At 36.1% G+C, this 14,284-nt stretch overlaps 1 protein-coding gene across 1 annotated transcript in view; it reads left to right on the top strand.

Annotated features, from left to right (window-relative positions):
- LOC122797682 (cytochrome P450 2D6-like) overlaps positions 1-14,284 on the top strand; it is a 612,415-nt gene that overhangs the window by 41,198 nt on the left and 556,933 nt on the right. Inside the window, exon 2 of the mRNA XM_044066222.1 lies at positions 3,814-3,985. Coding sequence (XP_043922157.1) covers positions 3,814-3,985 — 172 coding nt within the window. The remainder of the gene's footprint in view (positions 1-3,813; positions 3,986-14,284) is intronic.

Genomic DNA, 14,284 nt, shown 5'->3' with positions numbered 1-14,284 from the left:
CCTGCTAGACTCTGCATATCACAACAGATTGGCAGACATTTGGATATAGTTTATGCTTGGAGTAGCCAACAGGCAGCCTAGTGGCCACAATCTGGCCACTAAGCAAAGCACTGTATCCAGTCCATGGCATGCCCAGCTGAAAGACAGAACTAGCCCAGGTATAACATTAAAATTAATTGTGAAATGTAGTCAGTTTAAATTTGAATTGAAGATGTCCTAGGTAGTCAAACGTCAATATGTGCACATGTACGTTCAAGAAGTTATGGCATGAGGTATATTCTAGAGATGTTCTTGTGTTGGTGTTAGAACTTCAAAATCAGTAAGTATTTTATGTAGGCATGTGCACCTATGTGCATGTGTGTCTGTGTGTGTGAGTGTGTGTTTGTGTGTGTGTGTCTGTATATATATATATATATATATATATATATATATATATATATACTTGTATATGTGTGTGTGTGTGTGTATGCATGTATACGTGTGTGTGTGTGTGTGTGTGTGTGTGTATATGCTTGCATATGTATGTGCATATATATGCTTGTATGTGTGTGTGTGTGTGTGTGTGTGTGTGTGTGTGTGTGTGTGTGTGTGTATATGCTTGCATGGTATGTATGTGTGTGTGTGTGTATGTATATATATATATATATATATATATATATATATATATATATATGCTTGTATGTGTGTGTGTGTGTGTGTATGTATATATGCCTGTATATGTGTGTGTATGCTTGCATATGTATGTATATATATGTATATATATATATATATATATATATATATATATATATATATATATATATATGTGTGTGTGTGTGTGTGTGTGTGTGTGTGTGTGTATGATAAGTCTCAAATGCCCCTGATTTTACTTTATATGTTTAGTCTGTTCACAGTGGAATTTACAGTTTTCTTGAAAACTGTTGAGGATTTCAGTTACTAAATAATGACCAACATTCTAATTTCAGACTTCATATCCCTCAAAAAAATGCATTCAAATGCAAAACATGCTATAGTAACAATTTTCTCTGTAAAAGCAATATTTTTAATCTCTCCTGATTTTGAGAATTTGTTTCTCCTGTTATTTTAGGTGTGTGTGTGTGTGTGTGTGTGTGTGTGTGTGTGTGTGTGTGTGTGTGTGTGTGTGTGTGTGTGTGTGTGTGTGTGTGTGCGTGTGTTTGATTAATCTGTCAACTGTCCCTGATTTTTTTCATGTTTTTAATCTATTCACAGTGGAATCTGTGGTTTTCTGGAATACTGTTGAAGATTTCAGTCACTAAATAATAATAGACATTTTAGTTTCAGAATTTATATCCTTCAGAAAATATATTCAAGTTAAGGGCAAGACTAAAGAAAATGGGCTACCAAAAAAGTACTTTATCCTGAGAAATGGCTATACTGCACATTAATATAAATAATCTTCCAATAGTCTTAAAGCATGTCCTCATCACCATATGTGTTCTTGTCAAATTCTATATTACAAAGAATTGGACCCTTGCAACCCCACTCTTATGGGAAGGTTTTAGCAATTTAGCAATCAAATACATCTCCTCCCATAAGCTACTATATGTTACTAAGAAACATAAATACTACCAAGTGTATTGGGAATAGCTATTAGATTTCATTCTCAAGAAGTAAAACTATTCATGTTAGAAGTGAAATATTAAATATATTTAAGAAAGTAAATAAGGATATATTTAGAACATTATTATCAATGTCATTTTATAAATCTTTATTTGATAAGCTGTTCACAAATAGATGTACCCTATGTAAAGGTTTTAGTTTATCTTTCCCTCATATGTGTAATATCCCCCTAAATAGCTAATGGTTACTGTTCTGTTTCTTCTTATCACTGCATAATAAGTGGTTAGTACAAAAAAAAAAATTGGATTCTTGAAGATACTTCTTTGTATTTATTGTATATGGTTTGTTGTATGTTATATGTGTTTTTTGTTGTCAGATGTCTCATATGTTGTAACCTTAAAAACTGCAATAAAGAAATTTTTGAAAAAGTGTTGTCGGTTATTGTATTAATTTTCTGATTATGTAAAAGCAATATTTTCAATCTGTCCCTGATTTTGAGAATTTGTCACTTCTATTGTTTTATTCTTTTACTCAGAGGTTGACAGCTGTGAAAGGAGCACCTTTATTTGTCCCTGATGGTGCCTAACATCTCTGATTTTGCATCGTTCTTTTGGTATATTACTTGTACAAGTTGTTTTCTGGTAAATTGTTGAAGGTATTAAATAATGCCAGATATTTGAGTTTCATTTCATATCGTATGTGCTTATTTTAATTGGCTATTAATCATAGCTTATTTTGTTATATGCAATATTTTTCTGTATGTATGTTGGAGCTTTTCTCCCCGGGCCTCCGCTGAAAATGGACATGCATCCAGTTGAACTATCCCGGTCAACAAATGTAAAATAAAATAAAAATAAAATATCTTTCCAAAAATGAATTCTTTTTCAAAATCTGTTATTTTAGCAACTTTCTAAGAGAACAGTGTTATAGCTGATGTTATTTGCTCATTATTCTGCCTTTCAACAGTAAGCCATGAACATAACTTACTTCTTCCTTGAAGGAAAAAAAAGACTGAATTTATTTTCTTATTCATGATTTTTGTTCAAGCCATCACTAGATATAAAAGCTTTAAAATGTACCTCAAAACATCTAAAATGCCTGTGGCTTTTTTATGGGGGGGGGTAGCAGTCCCAGACCCCCAGATTATTTCTCTTATTTCCTATGCAGTTATTACTGTGCAGTCTTGGCCAATTAGTGAGTGCTGAAATGCTGCATAAAAAAATGAAGTTGAAGACTAAGACAGAATTTTTTCCTTCGTCATTATTTTTGATCTGTTCATTATTGCATCAAAAGGTACAACAAAAAGCTTTAAATTCACCTTAGGGCATCCAAAAACATAGCTTATGGGGTCTAGTGGACCACAGAGTGCACAGCTTAATGCACATGCAACCATGACCAGTTAGGCTGCATTGAAAGGATACAGGGAAAAGAAGAGATGTCAAACAAGACTGAAGTCCTTCCTTTAGCCACTTTTGTTCAGAACATCATGGGATTAAAAAGTTGGGGATAAAAGCTCTAAAACTCATCTCAGAGCATCTAAAACCCATAGCTTCTGGGGGCTGCCATGGCCTGATTCAATTATTTTCCCTTATTTTCTCCACATTTATTACAGTACAGCCTTGGCCAGTTAATCTGTGTTGAAATGATTGAGGTAAAAGCTAAAGAACAAGAGAAAGTATGTGAAAAAGGAAGGGAAAAAGTAAGCTACATGACATGAGAGAGGTCAGTATGTGGGGGACAACACTAGGGAATGTGAAATGGAGAGGGGCAGTGGGTAACTATCTGCATAGCACACGATTTATGCTAAGGCCAGACCTGAATATGCACATACTTATTCATCCTGCAGTTATCTTTCAGTTTTTTCTCTGCACTAACAAGGTTATGGTTTTATGGTTTGTATGTTTGATTGTTATGGTAATGTGCCCCACCCCTCCCAAACTTTGCCATTCATGATATATGGCCACTGAACCAAAAGGTTGGGCTCCCCAGGTTTATCCAAACAGCAATACTGATCAAGATTCTCAGCAGAGTATATTCATTGTAGAGACTTAGGTGTGTGCGTGTGTGTGTGTGTGTGTGTGTGTGTGTGTGTGTGTGTGTGTGTGTGTGTGTGCCTGTACTAGCATCATGGCACCACCATTTTGTATTACTGATTGTTCATACTTCAACAGAAAAGTCTACTAAGTATGATGGTACTCTTAATTTATATGTTTTTTTATTTATTTTTTGCAGTTAAGTAAAAAATTTGGAAACCTGTATAGCCTTCAGCTCGGCTGGGTCCATGCCGTGGTGGTAAATGGATTTGATGCCATGAAAGAGCTTCTTATTAAGAAATCTGAAGACTGTGCTGATCGTCCTAACTTGCCAGTTATTGAAGTTCTTGGGTACACAGATAAAAATGAAGGTGAGTTTCAAATAAGTTGTCACCTGAAAGAACAAGCCTAATGTTTTTGTGCGTCTTCGTAATTTTATATTGAAGATGTGTATTAGAAGTAGGGGTTTCAGAAAACATAATGCAGGATTGTCTTTTATAAGGAAGAGATAGATTGGAACAACTGGTATCTAGAAATGTTTATGTTATTTCCTTACCCTTTGGTTACATTGCTTCCAATTTTGTGATCTCAGAAACATTTAAAGATTTTTGAGCTTGCAAGTAAACAGACTGCAAGTATATATTCAAAACTCAAAAATAGACCTAGTTCATTAAAGTCATAGAATGCATTTACTGAACACTATTCATTGTGTCCTGTTTTACTGATTTACTGCTAGGTTATTGCCAATAATTACCTTCTAGGAAAGTTTTCCATACCATATTTTTACAATATGTAAAGCACAGTTACCTGTTAGTAATAGAATGCCACTGGAAAATCCCTGAAGTCACGTGTATGCCATCCTTTCCTCTACACAAAAATAAGCAAAATAGGAACAAATAATTGTGTCAGCATCTATATTTTAATAAATTTCTGTTTTTACTGAATACTCTCAGACTTCACTTTGTTTATTATAGTTCTAGGAACATCTGTAACATGATTCCTGTGTTCTTTATGTCTTTTACATCTTCAGAATTTCTTCAAAGATAAAATAGAATGTTTATGTGTATCTTTTGGCCAAAGAATATTTCCCCCCCCCCATTTGCTGCATCTGAGGACAAAATACATGGAGGCAAAAGTTAGGAGTCATAGGCCGTTATTCTGTGACGGATTCAGGAAATGTTCTGTTTGCTCTTAACTCTCTCCTTGCTGGTAGGGAGGCATTGGACAATGTCTGAAAGTCTAGGCTATGGTTATGCACACTCAATATTCCTAGCTAAAGAAAGATACTTTTTTACAGGCTGAGACCTCCATGTTCCTTCATAATGTATAGTATGAACACCTGTGGTCTGAGCCACAGGTATCACTCCGGAAGTCAGATGTATGCAACCTCATGGCGGAGTCAACACTGGCTGTGCACTCTTAGCCTTCCCAGATGGCTCTTCTCATATCTATCTCACAAATTAAAACTGGGGGTCACATTCAGGGCGTCAGCCCTCTAAAACATAACCAGCCATCAGTAGGCTGGTTTCAGTTTTATGTGGGTTAAACAAATGAAATACCTAATATTGTCATCCTAAAACAATTCATGATCATAGCTACGGGCCTTTGGAATAAGTAATTGAAAGGTGCAGTTCTTCACTTTAATTTTATATAATGGACCTGCATCTTACATTTTTTCAGGGAGTATATTTTTATTCTACTTTCAAAACTGAGTGTGGTGGAGTGCATATTGATAAAAATACACAAAATAATTATATTAGTTGCAGATTAAATCCAGCCTTTTAATGAATAATTTTCTGGTTCTAATGTCAGTATCCTCACTTTGAAATGTGAGACTTTGTTGTACAATAACACTTTTTTGTTGGTTGCAAAGCTTTGGCTATAGTAGTAATTAATCTTTAGATTTAACTTGGGAGATGATGTGCATATTTGTCAAAGCAATACAAAATCAGACAATAGATACATATCTTTGCTGAGACTTAAACTCAAACAAGCCCTGAATAAGTGCATTCCATAAAAACTGAGCGGCTTACTATTATTATCATACAGAAAATTGCACATTGTAAAAGTTTAGATAATAAATGATCATTGTCAGTAGTTTTGAATATGATGAAATACTTCAAAGCTTCCTTATTAATGAACAACTGCAAATGTCAGAGACATCTTAACAAAATGAAGGCTAAGCTTCTAATGATAGGTGTTGGTTTAGAAGACTGACATGACAGTTGTCAAAAATGGAAAAGAAAGTACTGTGACTGATGGAGAGGGATACTGGCTGATACAAGAAAAAAGCTCAGACTGTTTATAGATATGTTATTTCATTTTGTGGTTTTATAAGATGCCTGATTTGGTAATGAAAAAGTATCATTTGTATAACATGCAGTAATACAGACCACACTATTACATAAGTTATACTATAACTTGCAACACTGAAACGCAAAGTAAAGGTACTGATTACATGTAAACAGAAGGATAGGGGTTCATAAAAACATTATTTAACATGGGATGTACGTTTGCCCTGGAATTAGCCCCATAAACACAAGTGCAGCACAGCAGTAAATCAGAGACCCATGTTGCCCTTTAGTGCATTGAACCCAAATGCACAACAGAAGATAATATGCAAAGTGATGCATAATGACATGTAAATGAAATGGGTAGAGAGAAGTGAGGTCCTAATGATATACAAGGTGAACATAGTAATAATAGTCACATTTGGAGTAAACTCTACATCAGTGTACACTTCACTATGAACTCTACATCAGTGTACACTTCACTATGAGCCTGGACAACACCACCAGTTACAGACACATACCTGAGGTCATTGTCTTGTGTCAGCATAAGCAAAACAGCAGCAGGCAAAATGAAAACCCCTGCAAGATGCTATCATAAGAGTCTTCTGCAAAGACTCCTCCATTACAGCATCAATGAATTCTGCCAGCATTTATTGTCTAGTTTACTAAATATGACTGAAATGGGACAAATGAGACAAGTAACTTACAATTCAACAATCGGGGGAAAATCTTCACACTTAATTTGTGCTCAGATTTAGACTTTTTTCTGGTGGGAAGATGCTGTGGTCTTCTGCTAAACAGAAGAGAACAAACAGAAGTTCATACTATGCAGCAGTGGCGGCTGATGACTTCAAATTAAAGGAGGGCTGCAGGAGACAGCTGAATGGGTGGGGCCAATGGGGAGGGGTGTGGCCAACCAGAAAGGAGTGGAGCTATGCTCAAAACCACAACAACTGGCACTTTAATTAAATACGCTGCCTTGGGTGCCAAACAGTCATTACAAGAGCCCAATCAAGACACAATGAAGTGTAGAAGAAAAAAATATTATAGTGAATTGGCTACATGACAACTTACTTAATATCCAGATGGAAACAGGTTGTGAGGCATGAAAAAATAAATTACTTTTTAAATACATTACTGGAATGCCAGTCAAAATCAAGTATAATAAACAAGCAGCACTCAACTCAAACCACTACTCCTTGCACTGCAGTTTTAATTATAATTTATATTCAGCTTTATAAAATTACCAAGTAACATGCTGAAAGTAGCAATCTCTGTGATACCCCCAACTTGTAAAAATGTTTCTTATCCAGAAAAGACCTGCTGCCTGACACAACCATCTACTTGTTTCATGGGGAAGACATGATCAAAGTAAAAAAATGAATAGCAAACAAGAAACAAGTTCAAGATAAATTGCTTAAAGGATTCCTGCACAAGTTATGGATCACACATGATAGATTGGCATTCTGTTTAGTTTACGGGTAAGCCTGCAAAGATGACTGCAAGTCTCCAACAAAAGATGACTGCAAGTTTCCAATAAATGTAATGAGCTTCTGAAAATACTGTAATCCTGTCCTTTTATTACAAATACTGTCATATGCCTTTCAATACCCAAGGCTTATACATTATCTAGTTATGTAAATATTCTCTGCATGGCAACAACGAAAAGGCTTTCAGTGCTGTTAATTCTTTAACAGTATGCTTATTAAAGCTTACTTGCATCTTACAATCTCCGACAAGCTTACCTGATACTCATTAAATCTTTGCTACTTAAACAGAGCAACAGGGCACTGTGACAGCATGCATTTCCTGAATAATAAGAAGCATAAATCAACAGTATAAAAATCTGACAGAAAACCAGAACATCTGCAAAATCAAGGACAGATGAAAAGCCACTGTCATACTTGTGGTCTACCTTGGATGGGGGAATACTCTGCACACTTACACTGCATAACTGCTCCTTGCCTTCCTTGGACACATCCAGAGCCACTACAATGGGGAGTGGGGTGCAGCAAGTATGTCATAATTTGAAATGTCTCTGGCTGACAGTGATGGCTCTGACACTCATACCTCTCAACTTCAGAGCAAGAAATCTGGACAAAGCCATACATAGAACTAGAAGTGGGACACAAGCCCAAAAAAAAAGGACAATGTTTAAATATTGCTCTTATTAACTTAGATAATAGAACAGTAGTAGATCTTGCATTAGTGAATTTTCTGAAGGGTAAAAATCTGAAACTCAAATGTCTGCCATTATTTTCTAACTTCAATCTTTAATGACTTGCCACTAATTTGCCAGAAAACCACAATTTTATGAAAAACAGACCCAAAAAAGTTATGCAAAAATATAAAGTTGCCACACAATACAGCTGGGAACCTGTCAAAAAAAGGGACATCTTTTTAATATTAACACTGTTAACTTGAGCAGCTAACAAAATAAGAGCATCTACATGCATTTCTGAAATAAAAGTAATCTGTAACTCTGATCATTACAGTTATATATAATTGTAAACCCTCCACATTTTCTTCCAAAATTGCCATTTTGGAGGAGGGATTATTAGAGGAGAGCAACATTTTGAGCCAAAATTGTGGACAATTGAGAGGTGTGGATATTCCTAATTCTACAAAGTGATTTGCACGTGCCTCTCAACTTCTTAATGCAGTAAATCTGGACAAGGCCAAATATATTGGGGGAACATACAAACACTACTAAAAATTGCTCTTGTATAAACTTAAGACAGTTGATAGAATAACAGGTCTTGCATTAGCATGCATTTTTCTGAAGGTTATGACGTTTGAAACTCAATGGCTGTCATTTAGTGACTTCATTCCTAAATGATTTGCTAGAAAACCACAAATTTTATGAGGAACAAACCAAAAATAAAAAGCAAATATCTATTCATTCTGCAAAAATATTGACAACTAAGAGGTATAGTTTAACCGGGGCTGTCTGAGTTTGCTACCCTTCCCCCCTCACAAAATCATGGTCGAATGGAGCCTCCCCCCTGCAGCCATTCCAACGTCCCATTCCTTGGTTATTTTGCCCCATTTACCATAAACACTGTAATGTGCATACTGCTTTACTTCTGCAATGATTTAGATTTCATTTGAAAGTTTTATTTTGCATTTTACACAAACCCTAATAGATATCTGTTAAACAAAGCAATGCAGTCTCACAATGAAAATCGACTTGGCATTAAAACTTCTCTGCCCTTGAAACTCACATGCATTGAAACAGCATTGAAACCCACATTCAAAGAAAATACATTTTGCCAGTGGCAGATAAAGATTAACTCTGGGCTGTTTTCAAAATCATAGGCCCCTTGAACATGAAACATACACATGCTCTTTGATACACCTTCCTGACTGTATTACAATATATTCCTTGTACAATACAGTACAGTTGTTAGAGGGCATTTTAAATTTATTGTTTTGAACATTTTTCCAGTAAACAATGAAACACAATGCATGCACCAATGACAAAACTGCCCAATTCATAACATTTCCATCATAAAATGTCTACTCAACCTTCTATAGTCCACCAGTATCAGTAAATATGCACAATCTCTGAAGTAGTAAAATCCACATTAAAGAAATCTGTAACAAATAAAGAGGTTGCTGCTAGCAAACAACTTTATATGTCATTGTTTCAGCTACAAATAAAGTGCCTGTTGCCCTTGAAGAATAAATTGGCTATGTTGCATGCATTAAAAAAATGATAAGCTAGTAATACCGCAATAGGGAATGGATAGCAAACTGATAACAGGCTCATAGTTACTAGGTATCTTTGCCAAAAAGGACTGCAGCATCCACCCCCTTTACAACACAGTACAGTATCAGCAATACATCTACTTACTGTGGAAGTAGAACCCACAGCCTTTTGCATCAAAAGCAAGTACACTACCTGTTGTGCTATTAACAATGCAAGCAGACTTAGCATAAGCAGCACTAAACTTTTGTTCCCCTGCAGCTCTCAGCTCCTTGTAAAATCTACTCGACACTCAGCTGTATCTCTGAACTTTGCAGCACAAGATATCTGGAAAAAGACAAAATTTATTGGGGGGGGGGGACAAAAGGCCAAAAACCAGGGACACATTTTAAACATTGCTTGTATAATGTTGGAAAGTTGCTAGAATAAAATGCTGTGTTACTACCATACATTTCACTGCCACATCTTGAACCCAGGGGACCCTGTGCAAAACAGTCAGAGAAACATACCATTATGCCAAATCAGCTGAAACAGAGGAAGACAAACTTAAATGGCTACTATTTAGTGAATTTAGTTCTCACCATAGCTGTCAGCCTCTTAGCAAAACACACCTGAAAAAAGCCAATAATTTTTTTTAATTTTTTTTTAAAAAATTTTCCCCGAAAAAAAAAATTCAAGTGAATTCCCAGTTCCTGTTCAAACATGGGATGTACGCTTGCCCTGAATTAGCCCCACAAACACAAGTGCAGAACAGCAGTAAATCAGAGACCCATGTTGCCCTTTAGTTCATTGAACCCAAATGCACAACAGAAGATAATATGCAAAGTGCTGCATAATGACATGTAAATGAAATGGGTAGACAGAAGTGAGGTCCTAATGATATACAAGGTGAACATAGTAATAATAGTCACATTTGGAGTAAACTCTACATCAGTGTACACTTCACTATGAACTCTACATCAGTGTACACTTCACTATGAGCCTGGACAACACCACCAGTTACAGACACATACCTGAGGTCATTGTCTTGTGTCAGCATAAGCAAAACAGCAGCAGGCAAAATGAAAACCCCTGCAAGATGCTATCATAAGAGTCTTCTGCAAAGACTCCTCCATTACAGCATCAATGAATTCTGCCAGCATTTATTGTCTAGTTTACTAAATATGACTGAAATGGGACAAATGAGACAAGTAACTTACAATTCAACAATCGGGGGAAAATCTTCACACTTAATTTGTGCTCAGATTTAGACTTTTTTCTGGTGGGAAGATGCTGTGGTCTTCTGCTAAACAGAAGAGAACAAACAGAAGTTCATACTATGCAGCAGTGGCGGCTGATGACTTCAAATTAAAGGAGGGCTGCAGGAGACAGCTGAATGGGTGGGGCCAATGGGGAGGGGTGTGGCCAACCAGAAAGGAGTGGAGCTATGCTCAAAACCACAACAACTGGCACTTTAATTAAATACGCTGCCTTGGGTGCCAAACAGTCATTACAAGAGCCCAATCAAGACACAATGAAGTGTAGAAGAAAAAAATATTATAGTGAATTGGCTACATGACAACTTACTTAATATCCAGATGGAAACAGGTTGTGAGGCATGAAAAAATAAATTACTTTTTAAATACATTACTGGAATGCCAGTCAAAATCAAGTATAATAAACAAGCAGCACTCAACTCAAACCACTACTCCTTGCACTGCAGTTTTAATTATAATTTATATTCAGCTTTATAAAATTACCAAGTAACATGCTGAAAGTAGCAATCTCTGTGATACCCCCACTTGTAAAAATGTTTCTTATCCAAAAAAGACCTGCTGCCTGACACAACTATCTACTTGTTTCATGGGGAAGACATGATCAAAGTAAAAAATGAACAGCAAACAAGAAACAAGCTCAAGATAAATTGCTTAAAGGATTCCTGCATAAGTTATGGATCACACATGTTAGATTGGCATTCTGTTTAGTTTACAGGTAAGCCTGTAAAGATGACTGCAAGTCTCCAATTAAAGATGACTGCAAGTTTCCAATAAATGTAATGAGCTTCTGAAAATACTGTAATCCTGTCCTTTTAGTACAAATACCGTCATATGCATTTCAATACCCAAGGCTTATACATTATCTAGTTATGTAAATATTCTCTGCATGGCAACAACGAAAAGGCTTTCAGTGCTGTTAATTTTAACAGTATGCTTATTAAAGCTTACTTGCATCTTACAATCTCCGACAAGCTTACCTGATACTCATTAAATCTTTGCTACTTAAACAGAGCAACAGGGCACTGTGACAGCATGCATTTCCTGAATAATAAGAAGCATAAATCAACAGTATAAAAATCTGACAGAAAACCAGAACATCTGCAAAATCAAGGACAGATGAAAAGCCACTGTCATACTTGTGGTCTACCTTGGATGGGGAATACTCTGCACACTTACACTGCATAACTGCTCCTTGCCTTCCTTGGACACATCCAGAGCCACTACAATGGGGAGTGGGGTGCAGCAAGTATGTCATAATTTGAAATGTCTCTGGCTGACAGTGATGGCTCTGACACTCATACCTCTCAACTTCAGAGCAAGAAATCTGGACAAAGCCATACATAGAACTAGAAGTGGGACACAAGCCCAAAAAAAAAGGACAATGTTTAAATATTGCTCTTATTAACTTAGATAATAGAACAGTAGTAGATCTTGCATTAGTACGAATTTTCTGAAGGGTAAAAAATCTGAAACTCAAATGTCTGCCATTATTTTCTAACTTCAATCTTTAATGACTTGCCACTAATTTGCCAGAAAACCACAATTTTATGAAAAACAGACCCAAAAAAGTTATGCAAAAATATAAAGTTGCCACACAATACAGCTGGGAACCTGTCAAAAAAAGGGACATCTTTTTAATATTAACACTGTTAACTTGAGCAGCTAACAAAATAAGAGCATCTACATGCATTTCTGAAATAAAAGTAATCTGTAACTCTGATCATTACAGTTATATATAATTGTAAACCCTCCACATTTTCTTCCAAAATTGCCATTTTGGAGGAGGGATTATTAGAGGAGAGCAACATTTTGAGCCAAAATTGTGGACAATTGAGAGGTGTGGATATTCCTAATTCTACAAAGTGATTTGCACGTGCCTCTCAACTTCTTAATGCAGTAAATCTGGACAAGGCCAAATATATTGGGGGAACATACAAACACTACTAAAAATTGCTCTTGTATAAACTTAAGACAGTTGATAGAATAACAGGTCTTGCATTAGCATGCATTTTTCTGAAGGTTATGACGTTTGAAACTCAATGGCTGTCATTTAGTGACTTCATTCCTAAATGATTTGCTAGAAAACCACAAATTTTATGAGGAACAAACCAAAAATAAAAAGCAAATATCTATTCATTCTGCAAAAATATTGACAACTAAGAGGTATAGTTTAACCGGGGCTGTCTGAGTTTGCTACCCTTCCCCCCCCCTCACAAAATCATGGTCGAATGGAGCCTCCCCACTGCAGCCATTCCAACGTCCCATTCCTTGGTTATTTTGCCCCATTTACCATAAACACTGTAATGTGCATACTGCTTTACTTCTGCAATGATTTAGATTTCATTTGAAAGTTTTATTTTGCATTTTACACACAAACCCTAATAGATATCTGTTAAACAAAGCAATGCAGTCTCACAATGAAAATCGACTTGGCATTAAAACTTCTCTGCCCTTGAAACTCACATGCATTGAAACAGCATTGAAACCCACATTCAAAGAAAATACATTTTGCCAGTGGCAGATAAAGATTAACTCTGGGCTGTTTTCAAAATCATAGGCCCCTTGAACATGAAACATACACATGCTCTTTGATACACCTTCCTGACTGTATTACAATATATTCCTTGTACAATACAGTACAGTTGTTAGAGGGCATTTTAAATTTATTGTTTTGAACATTTTTCCAGTAAACAATGAAACACAATGCATGCACCAATGACAAAACTGCCCAATTCATAACATTTCCATCATAAAAAGTCTACTCAACCTTCTATAGTCCACCAGTATCAGTAAATATGCACAATCTCTGAAGTAGTAAAATCCACATTAAAGAAATCTGTAACAAATAAAGAGGTTGCTGCTAGCAAACAACTTTATATGTCATTGTTTCAGCTACAAATAAAGTGCCTGTTGCCCTTGAAGAATAAATTGGCTATGTTGCATGCATTAAAAAAATGATAAGCTAGTAATACCGCAATAGGGAATGGATAGCAAACTGATAACAGGCTCATAGTTACTAGGTATCTTTGCCAAAAAGGACTGCAGCATCCACCCCCTTTACAACACAGTACAGTATCAGCAATACATCTACTTACTGTGGAAGTAGAACCCACAGCCTTTTGCATCAAAAGCAAGTACACTACTTGTTGTGCTATTAACAATGCAAGCAGACTTAGCATAAGCAGCACTAAACTTTGTTCCCCTGCAGCCCTCAGCACCTTGTAAAATCTACTCGACACTCAGCTGTATCTTTGAACTTTGCAGCACAAGAAATCTGGAAAAAGCCAAAATTTATTGGGGGGGGGGGACAAAAGGCCAAAACCAGGGACACATTTTAAACATTGCTTGTATAATGTTGAAAGTTACAGAATAAAATGTTGTGTTACTACCATACATTTCACTGCCACATCTTGA

This window comes from Protopterus annectens, chromosome 1.part0 (genome assembly GCF_019279795.1).
Source record: "Protopterus annectens isolate FY-2018-M chromosome 1.part0, PAN1.0, whole genome shotgun sequence".
Taxonomy (NCBI): Eukaryota; Metazoa; Chordata; order Ceratodontiformes; family Protopteridae; genus Protopterus; species Protopterus annectens.
The sequence above is the reverse complement of the archived record's forward strand: the minus strand, read 5'-3'. Positions and strand labels throughout refer to the sequence as shown.